The sequence below is a fragment of the Panthera leo genome, chromosome A1 (genome assembly GCF_018350215.1).
Source record: "Panthera leo isolate Ple1 chromosome A1, P.leo_Ple1_pat1.1, whole genome shotgun sequence".
Lineage (NCBI taxonomy): Eukaryota > Metazoa > Chordata > Mammalia > Carnivora > Felidae > Panthera > Panthera leo.
In genome coordinates, this window is record NC_056679.1 from 213,129,313 (window position 1) to 213,150,189 (window position 20,877).

Below are 20,877 nucleotides of genomic sequence, written 5' to 3' on the forward strand. Positions count from 1 at the left end.
AGATGTGTTATGTTGGACAGATTACTTAATTTCTCTGAATTACAGTTTCTTCACAGTAAAATGAGTGTCTTTTGTTTTTAATTTTTAAAATGTTTTTCTTTATTTTTGAGACAGCACAAGTGGGGGAGGGGCAGAGAGAGCGAGAGTGGGGGACAGAGGATCCAAAGCAGGCTCTGCACTGACAGCAGTGAGCCAGATGTGGGGCTCAAACTCCCAAACCCTTCTGAATCACAAGATCATGACCTGAGCCAGTTGGACCCTCAGCTGACTGAGCCAGCCAGTGCCTCTGTCTTAATCTGGGCTTCTGAGAAAGCAGAGTCTGAGATAAAGGCTTTTGTGCCACTATTTGGTTAGGGAGCATAGCACCCAAAAACAGGAGTAAAGAAGAGGTGGAGGGAGGAGTAAAGGGGGGAGAGCCACGTCAAGAGTGTGTTGTTGAGTTTTCTGTAGCTAAATGCCATTGACAAATTGTATAAAGGATCTTAAAGATCCATTTGAAGAGAGAAAGGGACACTTTTATCTACCAGCTTGAAGTGCTAACTTCTGCACACTTCCAGGTGTGCAGGTCTGCATGGGCATGAGGTATGTGGACAGGCTTTGCTGCACCAGGAGGTTAGGGTTTTGCAGAACAGCCCCACACCTAGTCTGCGGGATTTGGGTCGGAGTTCCTGGAGAATACGCCTGCCACATTCTCAGTCATCAATAAATAAATGGTCATTGTTACTTGGAATATATATTTTGGTTTCCCAAAATATCATATCTTTCTTTCCTTCCTTCCTTCCTTCCTTCCTTCCTTCCTTCCTTCCTTCCTTCCTTCCTTCCTTTTCTTTCTTTCCAGATATGGTGATTTTGAAGTCTAGTTTGTGGAAAATGAACAAGGAAAAATGCTAGAAAAACTGAAAAAACAAATAATGAAGCTGTGGAAAGTCAGTAATTTGAAGAATGTGCATGAATATACAGACCATGTACATGCATTTTTGTGGACAAAATATATGTGGCTATTCATTATACTTATTATAGCATTGTTTGTAATAGCAAAGACTGGGAAACAATCTAAATGTCCATCTATAAGGGATTGACTTTAAAAAAGTGTATTACGATAGAATATGACGCAGCTGAAACAAAGTATGAAGAAACTCTTAAGTATTGATATAGAATGTTTTCCAACATCAAGTGAAAAAAAATCAAGATACAAAACAATGTATATTATGTGCTATTATTTGGATAAGAAAGGAAGGAAAATATATTTTCATATTTGTTTGAAAATGCATAAAAAATTCTCTGGAAGGATATCAAAGAAAGGGTTAGTTATTTTACCAGCAAATGGGTTTATTTGGGAACACAAGAGAACTGCAATTCAGAACATGTTAAGCCAAGGCAAAACCTCAGGCAAGTCCAATAAAAAAAGAGAAAAACGTTATTTGACGGAGAAGGAGGAAGTTGGGAGGGGTTGTTTTAAGTGAAAGTCCATTGGACAAAAGCAAGCATTATCAGGGTGGTGATGATTTCTTATTGGCTGAATTGCAGGGGTAGCTGATTTCTAGTAGGAGATGCAATATACATCTTTTCCCTGTTGGGGCCTGTAATTGTTAATTCTTTCCTGTTGAGGATTCTTCTGTTAGGGGTCTGAAATTGACAATTCTTCCTGTAATAGAGGTTGAGTGGGCTGGCTCCCCCTTGTAGCCTCCCCTTTCTAGCCTCCTGACCTCTACTTTAGTGACGTTTCCTGGAATTGATTTTCATAACAATACTATTTTTAAAGTTTATTTATTTATTTTTTTAGTAAGCTCTATACCCGGGGTGGGCTTGAACTCCCAACCCGAAGTTTAAGAGTTGCGTGCTCTACTTTAGGGCACCTGAGTGGCTCAGTTGGTTAAGCATCTGAGTCTTGATTTCGGCTCAGGTCATGATCTCACTCATGGTCATGAGATGGAACCTCATGGCTTTGTGCTGGGCGTGGAGCCTCCTTAAGATTCTCCCTCCCTCTCTCTCTCTCTCTCTTCCCCTCTGCCCCTCCCCATCTCCAAAAAAAAATGTCTCATGCTCTACCAACTGAGCCAACCAGGTGCCCCCGATTTTCATAAAAATAATATTGTTACCTATTTGTTTGTATAAGCACCCAAGTATTTAAATACCTATTACCACATAACAGATGACCCAAATTTAGCAGCTTAAGACAACTGATATTTATTATCTTGCAGTTGATGTAGTTTAGAAGTTCAGGAATGGCTTAGCTGGGTGGTAATGACTGGCTCAAAATCTTTCATGAGATTGCAATCAAGATATGAACTAAGGTTTGACAGGGGCTGGGGAATCTGCTTCCCAGATGGCTCTCTCCTGTGGCTCTGTGCAGGAGGTCTAAGTTCCTTCCCAATTGGACCTCTCCATAAAACTGCTTGAAGGTTGGCATGCTTGGATGGCTCAGTCCATTAAGCACCTGACTCTTGGTTTCGGCTCAGGTCATGATCTTACAGTTTGTGAGTTTGAGCCCCATATCGGGCTCTCCACTGACAGTGCGAAGCCTGCTTGGGATTCTCTCTCTCTTTCTCTCTCCCCTCTTTCTCTCAAAATAAACTTAAAAAAAAAAAATCAGTTTGGAACCACCATACATTATAAGAAAAAGAAATGAAAAGTCTCTATTTAAAACAAAACTGCTCGAATGTCTTCATGATATGGCAGCTGGCCTCCCTCAGGGTGAAAGATCTGAGAGATAGAGGCAGGGAGAGAGGGAACATAAGAGAAGAAGTTGTGGACACCTGCATACATTCTACTCATTTGAATAGAGTCACTGAATCTAGTCCACACTCAAGGGAGGGGAATTAGGCTTATCTTTTTTTTTTTTTTTTTTTTTTTTTAACATTTATTCATTTTTGAGAGATAGAAACAGAGCCTGAGTGGGGGAGGTTGAAGAGAGAGAGGGAGACACAGAATCTGGAAGCAGGCTCCAGGCTCTGAGCTGTCAGCACAGAGCCCTGCGTGGGGCTCAAACCCATGGACCGCGAGATCATGACCTGAGCTGAAGTCAGGTGCTTAACTGACTGAGCCACCTAGGCACCTCAGACTTCATCTTTTGAAAGGAGTACCAGAGAATTTTGTTGAGGTATTTTGAAATCACTAGGGGAGGAGAAGGGGGGAACAACTAGGTGAATAGGGGCAGGGCTCGAAGGTAGATTTTCACTATATTCATTTTTATACTCCTTCAACTATGTATTTGATTAAACAAATAATTACGTTTCTTTTAAAAAAACATTTTAAGCTATTTGGGAAAGAAGTGCTACGGAAATAAAAGGAAAAAAAAATAGTTGAACAGGATGTGGAGAAATTGGTTGAGGTGAAATTGACCTTTGCCCAGAAAGATAGGAAAAAGGGAGGGTCTACTTTGTGTTCACCTTTCTCTCTCCTCACCCCACATTTAGCATTCTCACTTTCTAGGGTTTGGGGTGATGATGGTGTGCAGCCAGTAGGAGTTTTGGATGATGGGTTTGTAGAAGTGGGAGAACTCTGTAGCCAGAAACGTTCGACGGGACAGTTTTACTGTGAGCGTTTATCATTTATCACAGCTCAAGTCCTGTTACAACAATATATTTCTCCTATCTGAATATTCTGTAGCCATAACCTGTGGCCACTGTTGATTTTAAATAATATTGGATGGCATACAATGCCATTTCTGGATGTTTTATTTGTAAGCTCCATCTTTCTGGTCCTCCAAACTCCCCCTCAGGTTTGACATCTACGCTATAACATAACTTGCACAAACTGTCAAGAACGCCAAGAGGATTTCACCTAGTAATTAAATTCGGGGAGATTTAATTTGTACAAGGACGTGGCATGAAACCCAACAGGTTTATTGTCTCTATAAAAAGATCGTTAAGGTCAAGTGCACTGACGTGTACAGCACTAACAGTACTCACTGCGCCCTGGTCACTTTACAAGTCAGGAGGCGAGGAAAAAGTTCTACAAACAAAACTATTCAATTTGGTCTAACTTCTCTCTAATACATGCGGTAAATACTAAAAGTCCATTTTCAAGCTATTTAAATGCAGTTACTCCTTCGGAAGGGTTAGGGAGTGTGGGCAGAGAGAGCGCGCTCTCTCTTCGCTCTACCAGCAGCGGGCAAAGTCCTTCCTGTGTCTCTTGGGGACCCCGGATTCCAAGCGGGGTCCCTTCCCCGACCCCCCTCCGCCCTTTCCCCGGCCGAGGCCAACTCCGAGGATGGTGGTGTCTGCCGTGGTAAGTGCACAGCTTGAGGCTGAGCGGGGTCCAGCCTCGCTAGGCCACGACTCTCCCGAGTCGTGGCGGGGGCCTAGCCAGTCTCTGGCGCCAGGCCCGGTTTCCCCAGGGGCGAAGGGGGAGGCGGACGGAGGGAGGACACGTCACGGGTCTCCGGAGGAGGGGGATGGCGGGCCCGGCGGCCAAGGGACGCCTAGCAGAGGGCGAGAGCCAGCGGAGACCGGAGGGCCCAGCAAGGGGTCAGTGTGGGCGGATCCCCGCCCTCGTCCCCTGCCGCCGGGTCCCTGCCCGACGCTTCCGGCGCCCTCCGGGCCCGCCCCGCGCCGGCTGTGCCACATCCTCCGGTGACGTCAGTCGGCGCCGCCATATTGGGAAGGCGCAGCCGCCGCCGCCACCACCTCCGCCTCCACCTAGGATCTAGGGCTGCCTTGGGGCCTGCGGACGCCGGAAGGAAGAGCCCCTCTCTAGGTCCGCCGACGCCCGGCCCGCCCGTTTCACCCCGACCCGTCTCCCCATGACTGCCCCCGGCACAGCTGTCGACGGACGTCGCCCCAGCGCCGGGATTTAACACGGAAGCCCGGGTCGGGGGCCGCGGGGGAAGGAGGAGGGAGACCCGGTAGGTCCCGCGTCCCTCTCGGCCCAGCACGGCGTCTCGGCGGGAGCCATGACCTCGCTGACCCAGCGCAGCTCCGGCCTGGTGCAGCGGCGCACGGAGGCCTCCCGCAACGCCGCCGACAAGGAGCGGGTGGCGGGCGGCGGCGGCGGCAGCGGCGAGGACGACGCGCAGAGCCGCCGCGACGAGCAGGACGACGACGACAAGGGCGACTCCAAGGAAACGCGGCTGACCCTGATGGAGGAGGTGCTCCTGCTGGGCCTCAAGGACCGAGAGGTGCGGGCGCGGCGGGCAGGGCGGGGGCGGCCGGAGGCTGGCGGCCGGCGCGGGGCCCGGGCACAGGGGGAGCCCGGCCTCCGGCTCCGCGCGTCTGCCCTCCCGAGTTCCTGAGCTGAGCGCCCAGCTGGCCCGGTGCTTCCAGATCCTCCCCGCACAGATTGCTTGGATTTTCCCTTCCTCCTTACACAGTCACTCCTTTGGTTTTGACTCCTTGGCGGTCTGTATGTCTTCCTCCCTTTTTCCGCCTTTTTAACCCGTGTAGACCCCAGGGTACAGCCCCACCTGGAGACTGCACGTTAGAGTGAAACACCTGGAACCACCAGCGCCCCGAACTCTCATGGGTTTTGCAGGTTTTAGGACCTGGGAGGGCTCCACGGATCTGCTTTTTGGGAGATTAAAAAACAAAACAAAACTTAAGGTGTACTGTTTGGAATTTTGAAAAATTTCGGTGAAATGGTAATGGAGGCAAAAGTTGTTTTACATCCAATAAAGTTAAAAGTCCAACAAAATTCTCATGACACCTTCTGGAAAATGACTTCCTAGGTAACCTTGCTTTGGGTAAGAGATTACTTTTAGTATCATTTTTATATTTTATCAGTTGACTAGTCTGCAAGAAGGTCTTCCTATCTTAAGGAAGGGCTTTTTCGTGGTGTGCTGGAAAGGTTAGGTTTGTGATTCAAGGCCTTAGGTGGGTTAAAGTTGCTGTGGATATATTTGTGTGTTGTGATTTTGAAAGATTATTTTCACCTCCTGTACACTCCCCTCCTAGGTTCTGTCATTAACATTTTCCTAGATTTGCTTCATCACATATCCATTTATCTACAAAAAAAACATTTTTAGAGACCAGCCGGTTTTGGTGAGGTGATTTCAGAAGCTTGTTTTATCTCAGCGTGGAAACTACAAACTGCACATTTTGAGAGTCAGATACAGAAATATGCAAGTTTTGTTTTGATTTTTAATAAAGTGTTCCCTAGTCACAAAAGTGGGCAAAAAATCCTTATAAAACGATTTGGTCTTATTTCACTGAAACTTACCAGATATTTTATATTTTATATACCAGAGTTTTATATGGATTGTGGCCTCCTAATATTTAGTTTTTTAATGAATTAAAGTTTACTTCTATAGAGATGTCTAGAGTATTTGCTGTATCTTGGTTTCCCATTTTTAGGTTTTAATAAGGATCACTTGAAAAAAGGTTCCCCTGGGTGTGAAAGGGACTCAGTATGTTTATTAATTAGTGAGTTATAATGGAAACAGACTAATGTGAAATTCTTTTTTGTTCTTTGGAAGAACAAGCTACAGGTCTTTCTCAATTTATGATGGGGTTATGTTCTGATAACCTCATCGTAAATTGAATATTGAAAATGCATTTAAGGGGCGCCTGGGTGGCTCAGTCGGTTGAGCGTCCGACTCCAGCTCAGGTCACGATCTCACGCTCCGTGAGTTCGAGCCCCGCGTGAGGCTCGGGGCTGATGGCTCAGTGCCTGGAGCCTACTTCCGATTCTGTGTCTCCCTCCCTCTCTCTCTGCCCCTCCCCCATTCATGCTCTGTCTCTGTCTCAAAAATAAATAAACATTAAAAAAAAAAAATTAAAAGAAAAAAAGAAAATGCATTTAATACACTTGACCTACGAACCATCGTCGCCTAGCCTACCTTCAACATGCTCAGGACACTTACAGTTAGCCTATAGTTGAGCAGACTCACCTGTCACAAAGCGTTTTTATGTGTTGAATATCTCGTGTAATTTGTTGAATGCTGTACTGGGAGTGAAAAACAATGGTTTTAAGTGCATCAGGTGTTTACCCTTGTGGTCATGTGGCTGTGCCTAGCAAATCGTATGTGTATGTATATTGTTAGCTCAGGAAAAGATCAAAATTCGAAGTATCATTTTTGTGCAGTCAAAGTTCAAAAATTGTTAAGTTGGGGATGGTCTGTAGGTGTACAGTGTTCTAGAAATGTGATTTTAGAAAGTATTCAACTTGCCTTTTTAGGCTGCACAATTTAGAATTTTGGTAGTAAACATTTTTCTTTGTCTTTTTCCTTTAGAACCAAAGTAACGTTTTAGAAAATACAAAAAAAAAAAAAAAAAAAGAAGGAAACAAGTCCTCCATATTCCTGAGTGAACATTCTGGTTTATGTCATTTGTGATAGTTTTCTGTGTGGCTGTGTCCTGTGCATAAAACTAAAACTTAAAAAAACCAAAAACCAAAACCAACTAAAACCAAAACTAGCTTTTGGATTTGAGTCACTCCCAAGTGAGAGCTTATGGTGAAAAAGTACCTTTTTCCCCCAAAGTATGTGTTACTGAAAAAGTTTAAGCTGAAACACATTGATTGACTTTTTTTGGTGCTTGGTTGTCATGAAGATAATTTAAAGAATTTGTTGAAGCTTAATGGTACTTAAAAAATGTAGACAATTTAAATTTCTTTGGTGGCAAGTAATTGAAACCATATGTTGTGCTTATGTCAGGAGTCACTGTACCTTGCCATGTCATGGCTAAGGTCCAGACTCAGCTAATTTTGAGCATTTCTTGCTGATTTCAACAATCACCTAGAGAAATTTTTTATTTTCCCCTTTTGCAGGCAAGCCTAGGGAGTTGAAGTAGAGGTGAGTGGGTTTGGGATTTGGCATTGCTTTAGATAGAGGTTTTAGGGATTAATCTATATAACTTCTCTTTTACATCTTTACAGTACTAATAATGGACCTGTCACCTCCTCCATTCATAAGTTTGGGAGATTTTCCCGTCATGTCTTCAACTTGTATCAGTCTTTATAGTGGGGGCAGGAATTACTCTTACCTAGAGCCTATGCATTTATGCTTGTTAATACTAGATTTTGATATTAACAAGTTTCAAGCTTTAGGCATAATATATAGCTTAATAAATTTACTGCTTTAGCTTAGTATCCATCTTTGTTACGTTTGGGTACTTGTGAGATATGAAAACCTACATTTTAAGGTCCTTAACGATAGATACGTTATATATGCACGTGTGTGAACTATTGTATTTGAATTCCAAATAATTGAGAAAAAAATGTAAAGAAATTGTAAGATGGTGAAATTAGCTTTACTTAGACTTTTAAAACAGACATTATGGCTTTTTAAAAATATTTTTGTTCAATAAGAAGTATATAGGAAAGTGCGCTGAAGTGTGGTAAGTTTTCACAAACTGAACATAGCTGTTAAACCAGCACCCAGATCAAGAAACAGAACATGACCACTCTCCAGAAGTCCCACTTGATGCCTTTCCAGTAATTGCTTAGTCCTTAAGGGTAGCAACTAGCTTGACTTTAGAATTCAGCAGAGAATAATTTTGTCCATTTTTGTACTTCCGTTTGCAGCTTTTGTTTTGCATTGTGACATTTATCTGTATTGTGTGAGGTTGTCATTTGTTCATTTTCTTTGAATTTTCAACTTCTAACACATTTGTAATTTACAGTATTTAAACAGTTGCATTGACTTACATCCTGTATCTAGTGTTCCTCCTAGGAGTCCTCCCTTTATTGAACAGAAGGCTCAGGTTGCCAATAACCAGATGGTCTGGCCTTGGTTTACCTATCAGGAGTGACTCTAAGGTCGTTGTGAGGGATTTTTTTCCTTTTTTTAAAATTTAGGTATGCGTTTTACACTTTTTACCAATGATTTTTCCTTTGTGGCTCTTATGAAGCTGCTTGGGCCCTCTGGGGATTGCGGTGCTCAGTCTGGATGGAGCATCAGTGACTTAGGTATTGAAATAAATCTTCAGAGACCACAGTAAGAATGGCAGATAGGTTTAAACTTGAACTCAGCTTCCAAATTCGCAAGATTTTCTATAATCTTCTCCTTTGAGGGGGAAGGGCAGTAAATGAGCCAGATTTTTTTCCTTTCCCCGACTATTTGGTTTTTCCACTGATGCCTCCAAGAGTCAGTTTTCAGAACGTCTCAATTACCTCAAATACTTGGTATCGTTTATTTTTTTGCATTTTATTTCTTCTCTCAGGACATCATTATTGTATTTATTTACTTACATTTATTAAATTTTAATTCAAGTATAGTTGTATTAGTTTCAGGTGTAACAGTGATTGGACAATTTTGAACATTTCAAAATACTCACTTTGGTAAGTATGGTTACCATCTGTCAACATACAAAGTTATTACCATATTTTTTACTAATTCTTACCCTGTATTTTCTATTCCCTTGACTTATTTTATAACTGGAAGCTTGTAATTCTAAGTCTCTTCCCCCTATTTCACCCATCCCTCTATCCTCTGCCCCCTGGCAACCACCATTTTGTTCTCTGTGTTTATGAGTGTTTTTGTTGTTTGTTTTGTTGTCAGATACTTTTTTAAGTTTATTTAGAGAGAGAGGAAGAGAGAGCACGACAGAGGGAGGGAGAGAGAATCCCAAGCAGGCTCCATGCTGTCAGCACAGAGCCCTTAAGACTTGATCCCAGGAACCATGAAATCGTGACCTGAGCCAAAATCAAGAGTTGGACGCTTAACTGACTGAGCCACCCAGGAACCCCTATTGTCAGATACCTTTAAAAAAAAAAAATTTTTTTTTTAATGTTTATTTATTTTTGAGAGAGAGACAGAGTGTGAACTGGGGAGGGGCAGAGAGAGAGGGAGACATAATCTGAAGCAGCTCCAGGCTCTGAGTTGTCTGTCCACACAGAGCCTGATGTGGGGCTTGAACTCACAAGCCATGAGATCATGACCTGAGCTGAAGTCGGACACTTAACTGACTGAGCCACCCAGGTGCCCCTTGTCAGATACTTTTAAATATTTTTGTTTGTGGCAGATCTTAGTGCTTTGAGGTTGGATGTAACTATTTTAAATGGCCAGGTGTAATTTAGAGTGTGTCTGTGGAATAGAAGTGGAAAGAGGTATTGTAGTTCTTCTCTGAGACATATCTTTTGTTTTACATATATTATTTAAGCCCTTGGGCCTCAAAATTCTCCTTTAAAATGGAGAGAGAAATAATTCTCTTCCATGGTTCTGATTGGGCTGTTTTGGACGTTTATTGTTTTACTCTCCACCATGCTGAATCCTGTCTGTCCCCCCCCCCCCCATCCTTTTATAGGGGTTCCCCCATTGTGTGTAGCCCCTGGAGGCCCTGTTGAAGCATTTACCCTCCCCTTTTGTGATGCAGTCACACTGCCTTATCCAGTCAGGTATTTTCTTCCAGGGCTTTGGATCTTGATAGTGAAACAGGCTGTGGTATTTTGGAGACCTATCAAGGTTAGTGCCAGCGTGTGGATCAGAATGTTCTCTGACATGGTTCTTTGAGCTTCTTTCTCCCTAACCCATTGGTGCTGTCTTTCCTCTCCTGGTTTTTAAGACACTTTTTCCCTAGTGCTATTTTTTTTTTTTTTTTAATGTTTGTTTATTTTTTTTGAGAGGGAGAGAGAGAATTGCAAGCAGGCTTCATGCTCAGCACGGGGGCCCAACATGGGGCTCAATCCCATGAACTGTGAGATCATGACCTGAGCTGAAATCAGGAGTCTGACACTTAACCAACTGGGCCACTCAGACACCCCTGTTTGGTTTTTTTCGTTGTTGTTTGTTTGTTTTTAAAAGTAAACTCTACCCTCAGCGTGGGGCTTGAACTCACATCCCCAAGATCAAGAGTCACCTGCTCTACCCATTGAGCCAGCCAGGTGCTTTCAATTTTGTAATCTTAAAGATCCTTTCATGAAAGTCCTTATTAAGGGGGGCTTGGCTGCCATGTGCTAAGATTTTAGTAACTTAGTGTATACTAAAGGCTTCTGAGCTTTGGAAGTTTGTGATTCCTTTACTAATAATATTCTTTTCATATTTTCAAAAGATTGAATCTTCATTTATTTTTTTTCAGGTGTATTTAAGAGTAGGTACACAGTGAAAGGCACATAGGATCTCAAAAATTAGTTTTTGGAGTTCATCGAACCATTTTTACCTTTTAAACAAGAGTTTATACTGAAATCGTTTTGATATATCTTAATTTTAACCATCTGACTGTCCCTGTGTGGATCATTTGAGATTATGTTTTAGAATTATATTTTGAAATCATTTTGATCAAAGTTTGACATATTTGATATTTAAAGAAGTAAACTGTTATAGTGTCAGCTTATGTGTAAGTCTCAAAAACCTAAATCATGCTTTTCCTGTTATGTCATGTTACATTTTTGGCCCAACACTCCTCTGTGTCCAAGCAAACTTTCCCTACTTTCTATCAGCATAATTTTTCTGCTGTTAATCAGAGTAAATGGTATCATTCCAAGTTGCTGTAGTCTTTCTTTAGGTCATTCTGTTTTCATGTGAGTCTCTTTTTAAAGCAACACAAAGATTGTGCTTGTCCTATGTTTATTCCATTTAATAAGCATAGTGACAAGTGCCAAAGTGGGCCATCTGGTTTCATTTTGAAATTGATATCTGTGGCTTTAGGTTTCTCTAATCAAAGCTTGAAAGATTGCTACCTGTTTCAGTAGCATGTACAGTATTATAATGCAGTCTAGCAAATACTGAGGTTTTAGGTATTATGGGAACATATAGAAAATAGTCTGCTTTCAGGCACCTGGGTGAAGCTACCGTGAAATCATGACCTGAGCCGACATAATGAGTCAGATGCTTCATGGACTGAGCCACCTAGGCTCCCCTCTAGAATTTTTTGATAGTGAATATCTTGCCTGGCATATACTACCACTTAAGTATTTATTAAATAAATCATGTTTTTTTGATGAGGGTAATGTCCTCTCTAAGGGAGTGAAAATTGTTTCTGGGGTTGGTGGTGAAAAGTCCTTACTCTTTTTATGTATAAGCATAAATGTACATCTGTCCTGTAAACAGATGGTGTATCCATCTTAGAAATTTTTTTTTTTTTTTTTTTTTTTTTTTTTTTAGTATTTGAGAGAGAGGCTCAAAAGCAGGAGAGGGGCAGAGGGGGGAGGGGAGAGAGAGAGAGAGCGAAAATCCCAAGCAGGCTCCTTGCTGTCAGTGCAGAGCCTGACTTGGGGCTCGATCTCACGAGCTGTGAGATCATGAGGTGAGCTGAAATGAAGAGTCAGATGCTTAACTGACAGAACCACCCAGGCGCCCCCATTTTATTAAATTTAATGGGGAGAGGGTAGTTAGGAAAAATAAGTCTGAAAAAGCTTCTTTAGGGAGCAATAATGAAAAAAAGTTGAGAAACACTGAAATGAATCAATATTGAAAATACTAAATTTGTGCCCTTTACTGAGGTTTAGAAACCTTTTTCTCTGGAATTAAAAAAAATTTTTTTAACATTTATATATTTTTGAGAGAGAGACAGAGCATGAGCAGGGGAGGGCAGAGAGAGAGACAGGGAGACACAGAATCCGAAGCAGGCTCCAGGCTTCGAAACTGTCAGCACAGAGCCTAATGCAGGGCTCGAACTTGCAAACTGCCAAGATCATGACCTGAGCCAAAGTCAGGCATCCAACCGACTGAGCCACCCAGGTGCCCCTGGCATTTTTATTGTAATAGATTTTGGCTTCTAGTTCAGTAGTGGGAGGAACAGTTTTAACATACGAAACTGTAAGAGGTTGTGAGTAAAATTTTAAGATCAAAGTTATTCTTGTTGGTTGATGATGTGTAGGTAAAGTTTTGTGTTCTTCTCCCAGTATTGTCTGGGAAGGGCTGGAAATTAAAGGACTGCATATAAACTGCTGATGGTTATTTTACTCTGGTTTTATTTTCAATTTTGTTTTTTTAAACACTACTGTTAAAGTTTTATGCTATGTTAACAAAATAAGCTCAAAATAACACATAGAATTGAACTTTAAAAAAAACTGAACTTTCAATTCATGCACTGAATTGAGCTTGTCACATTTAATTTTTGGATCTATATTATCTAAAATGGAATCTAGTTTAGTGTCCATATGTTTAGTTCAATCCAATTATTGAACGCATTCTGTATGTCCATCTCTTTCCTTCATGGTTGGGTTTCAGAGAAAAATTTCTTACCCTCAAGAAGCATGTGTAGTACCAGTCTGTGTAGAAGACATGTGCAAATGATTTCAATAAAAGAGATTGCAGACTTCAATGTTAGTACATGTTAAGTGTAGTATGGACATACTGGGGATGCCTTGGATCAGCAGCCGAAAGACTGTGCCATGCTCTAGACTCCCGGCCTTGCCTTTGAGTAGTTAGAAAAACTAGGATAAATGATTTGAATTCTTAGAACCTCAGTTTTTCCCTGGGCAAAATGGGCCTATATTTGTGGGCTGTCCCATAATCTCTAGATTGTAGGGCTCCAGTGAACTGGCATATATGCAGGATCTTTGAAAACTGCAAAGTGCTGAACAAATGAGTAATGGCCTAGCCTCGAGAAGTGAGTTACAGTTTGTAGTGGTACTGATAAGTATTTAATATTTTCACTATTTTTGTTTCTTGGCCCTCTTATTCTTTATCTACTGGGCTTAGTAGAACATTCCTCTTCCAACCCCGGTGGTCACCATTTCTTCCCACTTTCCATAGTCCTACCCCCTGTTTTTGATGCCCTCCCCCCTTTAGGAGGCAGGGGGTCCTTTCTACCTGAGTTCAAGGCCAGGATCTTCTCTTAGGGTGTTAGGGCTAGGTCCTCTGGAGAAGGCATTGGCACACAATCCTTTCTTTTTTTATCTTATTTCATTGAAAATTTTTTTCCTATTTTCTTCCTGTCTTAATGTACTGTTCGCTCTTTCCTCACTATAGGTTCTTTGGCTACCAAGCCAGAGCCCTGTGGGGTTTGAGAGTGGGGAAAGGTGGGAATGCCAGTTTCCAAAGTTGCACTAAATTATGAAATTGTACTTTGTGCAAGTCTTTTTGTTAAATGAGCCTAGGAATAAAAGTAGCAAGGAAAGTCCTAGTCTTCACAAGTTTATATAGTCTAATGGTGGAGAGGCAGGACATGGGAGAATTCAAATAACGGTGTAAATTAGCACTATCCTAAGTGCCACTTAGATAGTGGATACCATACATTTTTCATTCAGAGGAAGTAGCAAATAGGTTGAGGCTGGCCAGGAGGGTCAGGAGCAGAGGGAAGTTGAGCTGGGCATTATTCCCCTTACAGAGGAGTCGGCATTCCATTCTAGGAGAGGAGGGGGAGCTGGGGCTTATAACAGAATCTCCCAGGGGATTCTGTCCACAGAGTTGGTTGGAGCTGACTGGAAATTGGTTTTGGGGTTAACTTTCATTTGATTGTCACAGTCTTTTAAGATGGTATCTCGGCTAGTCCCGCCCCATGCATCTATAAAATTTTAAGTTAGAAAATTGTTTTAATATACATTGTAATTTTCTTAAAATATTTGCAGTGTTTAGAAATTATTGCTTATAAATGTGAACTTAAAGTAATCTGCCCATCCATCATCTCCCGGTCTCAAATAATTGAGGATCTTTTATGATCTGGGCAGGGTCCTGACTGCTGGACTAGAAACATTAAGATAGTCTCCATAGTCTTAATTGTGACTGGTAGGCCTCAAAGAGTAAAAGGAAAGCTGTAGGTTCTTTATTCTTAATTTTTTTTTCTTGTGGTAAAATATTCGTAACATAAAATTTACGATTTCAGCCATTTTAAAGTGTACAAATCAGGGGCATTAAGGACATTCAGATTGTTGTGAATGTTGTAGCCATCATCACTAACCATCTGTAGAACTTTTTCATCATTCCAAACAAAGTATACCGATTAAACACTAACTCTTCCTTTCTCCCTTCCCTTAGCCTCTGGTAACCACTATAGATGATCTCCAACTTACAGTGGTCTAACGTGCAATTTTTTGATTTTATGGTGGTGTGAAAGGGATATATAGATAGTAGAAACTGTACTTTGAATTGACTTTGGATTGTTTCCTAGGCTAACAATGTGCCCTGTGATACTCTCCCCTTAATCCGGGCAGGGCTTAAGGGGGCAGCAGCCGCCAGCTGTCATGTGATCACAGGGATGAACAGCTGGTAACAGTTAGAACTGTTCTGAACCCACAACCGTTCTGTTTTTCAGTACAGTTTTCAGTAAATTACATGAGATACTGAGTACTTTATTATAAAATGGGATTTGTGTTAAGATGGTTTTGCTTAATTATAGGCTAATGTAAGTGCTCTGAGCATGTTTAAGGTAGGCTGGGCTAAGCTGTGATGTTCAGTGAATTAGGTGTATTAACTGCATTTTCACCTTAAATTATATTCTCAGATTTACAGTGGGGTTTATTGGGATGTACCTCCATTGTAGGTTGAGGAAGATCTATATTCTGTTTTCTATATCTATGAATTTGACTATCCTCGGTACCTTATACAAATGGAATCATGCATTTGCCCTGTTATGTCTGTTTTAGCATATTTTCAAGGTTCATTCATGTCGTAGCATGTATCCTTAATTTCATTCCTTTTCAAGGCTGAATAATATTACGTTATATGTGTATACTGCGTTTTGTTTATCCACTCATCTGTTGAACATTCTGGTTTCTACTTTTTAACCATTGTGAATAAGTCTGCTTTGAACGTTGTTATGCAAATATCTGTTTGAGTCCCTGCTTTAATTATTTTGGATACATACTTGGAATGAAATTGCTAGAAAACATGGTAATTCTATGTTAAATGTTTGGAGGAGCTACCATATTGTCTTCCACAGTGGCCGGACCATTTTGCATTCCCAGCAGTGCACAAGGATTGCAGTTTCTGTGTCCTGGCCAACACTTGTTTGTTTGTTTGGATGATAGCCACTGTAACAGGTGTTTAGTGGTATCTCATTGTGGTTTTGATTTGCACTTCTCTAATGATTAGTGATGTTGAACAAATTTTTTTGTGCTGATTAGACATTTGTGTATTTTCTTTGGAGAAATATCTATTTAAGTACTTGCCCTGTTTTTTTTTTTTTTTTTTCCCAATAAGGTTTTGTTGTTGAGTGTTAGAAGTTGTGTATATTTTCAGGATATTAATCCCTTATTAAATCTATGATTTGCACATATTTTCTACTATCGTGTGGGTTGCCTTTTTACCATGTTGACAGTGTCCTTTGATCCACAAAAGTTTTTACTTTTGATTGTCTGCTTTATCTTTTTGTTGCTGTTGGCTGTGCTTTTGGTGTCATATTCAAGAAGTCATTTCAAAATTTAATGTTTTTAGGATTTTCTGCTATTTTTTTTCCCTATGAGTTTTATAGTTTTTTTATGTTTTGGTCTTTGATCGTTTTGAGTTAGTTTTTAATGTATGGTATAATGTAGGGGTCCAACTTCATTCTTTTTGCATATGGATATTCAGTTTTGTCAGCACCTTTTGCTGTCAAGATTGTTCTTCATTGAATGATCTTGGCACACTTGTCAAAAATCGTATGACCATATACATGCAAGTATTTATTTCTGGGCTTTTGTTCCATTGGTCTGTATGTTTTTATGCCAGTACCACATTGTTTTGATTACTGTAGCTTTGTAATACGTTTTGAAATCAGGGAAGTGTGAATCCCCCAACTTTGTTCAAGCTGTAAGTTTTTGAAAATGAAATTAGATAGTAAAAACTATCCTATCTGCCTAAAAGGTTAGAGCCCTTGAAAAGAGCTCAGAAGTCTCACACTAAAGTCTGTTGACTTCGTTGTCTTTGTTGAAGCTGTCTGCTGATTTGTTCCGGGTTATGAGTGTGTTTAGGAGATTCAGAAGGAGAGCCAGTAACCAGTTATTTATAACCTTATATATTTATCCCTTAATGCTTCAGTAGGAGGTTGCAAATTTGGGTTTGATGTTCAGGAGAGGTGTCTGGATTGGAAAGGGTGATTTGGAGTTGTATCTCTCCCCTAAGATTGTTCCTGCACTCCATGTCAGAGTCCATTCCCCTGCAGCCACACAGTTGCTTAGGTCAGACTTCCCAGTCTTCTCTCTTTCACAATCCATGCCCAGTAGGTAACTCAGTCTGCATTCTCAGAATTCTTTGAATTTGTCTTCTGTCCATTTTTAAGGCCACTGCCTTAGTTCACCTCCTCACCTGTTCTCTCTTGGATTGGTTTTCCTCAGTGACTGTTTAAAATCTTCATCACTCCCTTCAAGTTTCTTGTTTTACTTCTTCCTTGCTCTGGGTCTATAGAGGCTTCTTTTACCTGTCTTCCTCTATCTACCTTTATCTAAACTCCTTCCTTTCTGTTACAGGGGAAGGGGTTTCTGCTTAAGGTTAACCCCTTCTCCCACTCCAGTATAGTCTCTTTGCCTCTTTGATGCTTGTGCTCCCTCAGCTCTTAGATCTTCTCCTCCATCTGTCCATCTCTTCTGTAACTGCACATGACCATTTAAGCTTTGTCATCATGGCTTTATTTTCCCCATACTTTTGTAAATGTGTTCTGATTGTAAACTTGGTTATTAGAAACTATTTAGTAGAATTGGTAGAATTCAGTAGAATTGGTATTGAATTGAAGGTCTAGGGTTTGTGTTTCTTTGTGATTTCTTTCATTGCTTGGTGTGTGAAGTGATTCTTCTCTCACCTTCAGATTTCTTAGATCGCATTTTGGCTGATGGTCTTGCCTGGTCTGTGGAACAATGGCAGTCTTTTCCTATTCCTATAGGGGAAAATGTGTTATTATCTTAGTAGCTGGTTAGAGAATTCCTTTGAAGGGAGGAGTTCCTCCTGTGGGGTGTTGTCCAGATTTCAGTGAGGAAGGGAAAAGTGATTCTGTTGTCACTGGTAGAACAGGTAGGAGTGCTGAGTGCTGTGAGGAAGGCAGAGATGTGTGGTTGAGGAGTGTGCCCAAAGAAGGACGTTGGAAAGGGCAGGAAACGCTTTAGGGAGGTAAGTTTTGAGCAGAATATTGAATGAGATGTGGCATGTCACTTGACAGGAAACTGACATTCTAGACAGGATATATTGTGACAGGGTATATGTGAAAATAACTATATGAGGAAGTCCTCTTTCTAAGATTGACATTATTTTACCATAGCTAAAGAAGAAAATCTGTTGTATATAATGAGAACTAAGTTATGGGGGGGGGGGAGTTTGTGTGGAACAGGGAAATGAAAAGTCATTAGTACCTTAGGATCTTTAAATATAAGTTGGAAATGATATTGAAGGCAGTTGGAGGTTTTAAAGATAGCAATAATACTGTAAACTGGATTTTTAGAAAGGGTTCCTTTAAGTGAATAAATAATTTGTAGATGGAGAGGATGGAGGCAGGAAAGTTGGTAGTAGGATTGAAGTTACTAGAATTTGTGAAATTTTGTGCCTGCATCTTGGATGCAGAGGGAACAGTCTTGATCAGAAAGATAATTTTTATAGAAGAATTAATAGGATTTAATTACCATTAAAGCTTAGAGGAGAGAACATGGTTGGTTTGAGTTTAAAGAACTATTAGAGTGGTAACAGTGTCTTGGTTATTTTCCTTTACAAGTCTATGCTCCTTGTGGAGAAAGATGTAGAAAATGAAATCCACAATTCAGCTTTTATTCCTTTAAAAAACATTTATGGAGTGCCTACTGTATCCTAGGCACTATACTAGGGAAGACAGAACAACATAAATTTGCATATATGTGTATAATTACACATTGTGATCATGTTATGAAGAAAAATTCGAGTATGCTGTGAGAGAGTGGGTATAGGGGGAGGGTAAAGGGAAGAACTTTCCAAGGAAATGATATTTAGGCTGACACTCAAGGAATGAGTAGGAGCCGCAGATAGTGAAGTTAGATTAGTTGAGTGTACTCCAAGGCCCTGAGGTGAGACAGCTTGGCTTGGCTTAAAGAACTGAAAAATGGTTCAGGCAGGAGTGGGGCGATGGGGAGAAAGGCCTGAGATGATGAACACACAATACAGGGCTTTACAAGGCAGTTTAAGGATTTTGTATATTCTCCTGAGTGCAGTTGGGAAACCATTGAAGGGTTTTGGGGAGTGATAGACTTCCCTAACAACAACAAAAAAGTTCTGGGTGGAAAATGGCTTGAACAAAACGGCAAGTGATGAAAATTGGGTGGTAACACCGTGTATTATTGTTCTAGTCTTATTTTAAATGAATTTGCACATGTTTAGTTTTCAGTTAGAAAAATGAGATCTTCCAGTACTGCTTTGTAACCCTTTTTCTCTTAATGATATGTAGTGACCACTTTCCCATGTTAGTAAATATGCATTTACTCATGTAAAAAAAATTCAAGTGGCACAGCGAGAAATACAGTGTCCCATTATTTTCAGCGACTGCATTATAGAACATATTATTTGATGTACCATAATTAATAGGTGTGTATGTTAGGGACCTTCCTTTATTTTTCTAATGGCCTGGAAATCACATTATTATTTTGTTAGGCTTTCATGTTTGTATTAGCAGGTTCTCCCATACAGGCTCTTCCTTTTCTTCACCGAGCAGCCAATTCTTACTCATGTTTTGATGCCTAGCTGAGGCTCTTCATCTTATTCTAGCCCCCTAGGCAGTGTTAGTTGCTCTCACATCCCTTTTGCTTATTGGGTATCTAGCACCTACCACAGTGTCTAGTATGTTCTAGGGGTTTATGCATATGTGTTAGCCTGCTGGGGCTGTTGTAATAAAAATAATCAAAAGAATTGGCTTAAACAGAAGTTTTCTCACAGTTCTGGAGGCAGGAATTTTGAAGTTAGGGTACCTACATGGTTGGGTTCTGGAGAGATTCCTCTGTGTCCTCACATGGCCGAGAAACACAGCAAAATGTGTGGTGTCCCTTCTGATGAGGGCCCTACACTTGCAACTTTATCTAAACCTAATTATCTCTCAGAGACCCCCGTCTCCAAATAGATTCACATGGGGGTTAGGGCTTCAAAATATGAATTTGGGGGGTACACAATTCAGTTCATAGCAGCATGTTTTTGGAATGAAGGAATGAATGGTTGCCATTTTATTCATATTAGCATTATGATATTGAATTATAATTTTATTTTCATTGTGTGCCTTCTATCTTGGTTATCTTTAATCTCTGCTTAGCAATGTCTTGGCACTCAATAGCTATTTATTGAATTAAAATGATATTTTCTTATTTTAAGAATTACAAAATTATGTTTTACTTTATGCAGCTTTGTGTCTCTGCCTCCCAAATGGGATTTTTTGCTAGAAAATCATGCACACACCTGCATCGAATAGATAAATGTTATGGTGATGTGGTAGAAAACTTACATGCTTTCATTATTATCTGTAGTTTTCAGAATGTCCTCAGAATACTGATAGTGTGATGTAGTGGTGAAACACTATATTTACAGTCACAGCACTGTGGCATTAGATACGACTGCTGCTTCTGGAGTGTGAATGTAGTCTTATTTCTTCTCTAAACTTCAGATTTTTCAAATGTAGAATGATAGTATTTTACTGGGTTATTATGAGATGAGATGATTATGTGAAGAGAGCTTTGCAAATTGAAATGTTTTTGTGTTGTGTTTATTAAGTAAACCCCTCATGCTTTCTAGAGAAGAATTAAGACTGGGATTAGAGTTAGGTTTTGTTAATAAGATGCTGTTAAATACACTTTAAAACTTAACTGATCAAATAAACATACATTTTGCCATGGATCCTTGAAAAGATTTATTTGTTTGTGAGGAAGTCAGTTTCTTCTCACAGTTTTGTGCTTTCTGTATTGAAGTGATCAGTGGCAGGTGTGGAAAGAAAAATGAGTACAGTAGTGCTCCCTTATCCACAGGGGTAATGTTCCAAGACCCACAGGGGATGCCTGAAACCCAAGATAGAACCGAACCCTGTATATATCATGTTTTTTCCTGGTCATTATATTTATGATAAAGTTTTATTTATAAATTAGGCACCGTAAGAGATTAACAACTAATAGCAAGATAGGACAGTTATAACAATATCCTGTAATAAAAGTAAT

The 20,877-nt window shown here is 40.5% G+C and overlaps 1 protein-coding gene across 1 annotated transcript in view; it reads left to right on the plus strand.

Moving 5' to 3' along the window:
- The first annotated feature begins 4,587 nt into the window (after window positions 1-4,587).
- GOLPH3 (golgi phosphoprotein 3) overlaps window positions 4,588-20,877 on the plus strand; it is a 48,728-nt gene continuing 32,438 nt past the window's right edge. The window contains exon 1 of the mRNA XM_042952579.1: window positions 4,588-5,119. Coding sequence (XP_042808513.1) covers window positions 4,895-5,119 — 225 coding nt within the window. The 5' untranslated portion in view covers window positions 4,588-4,894. The remainder of the gene's footprint in view (window positions 5,120-20,877) is intronic.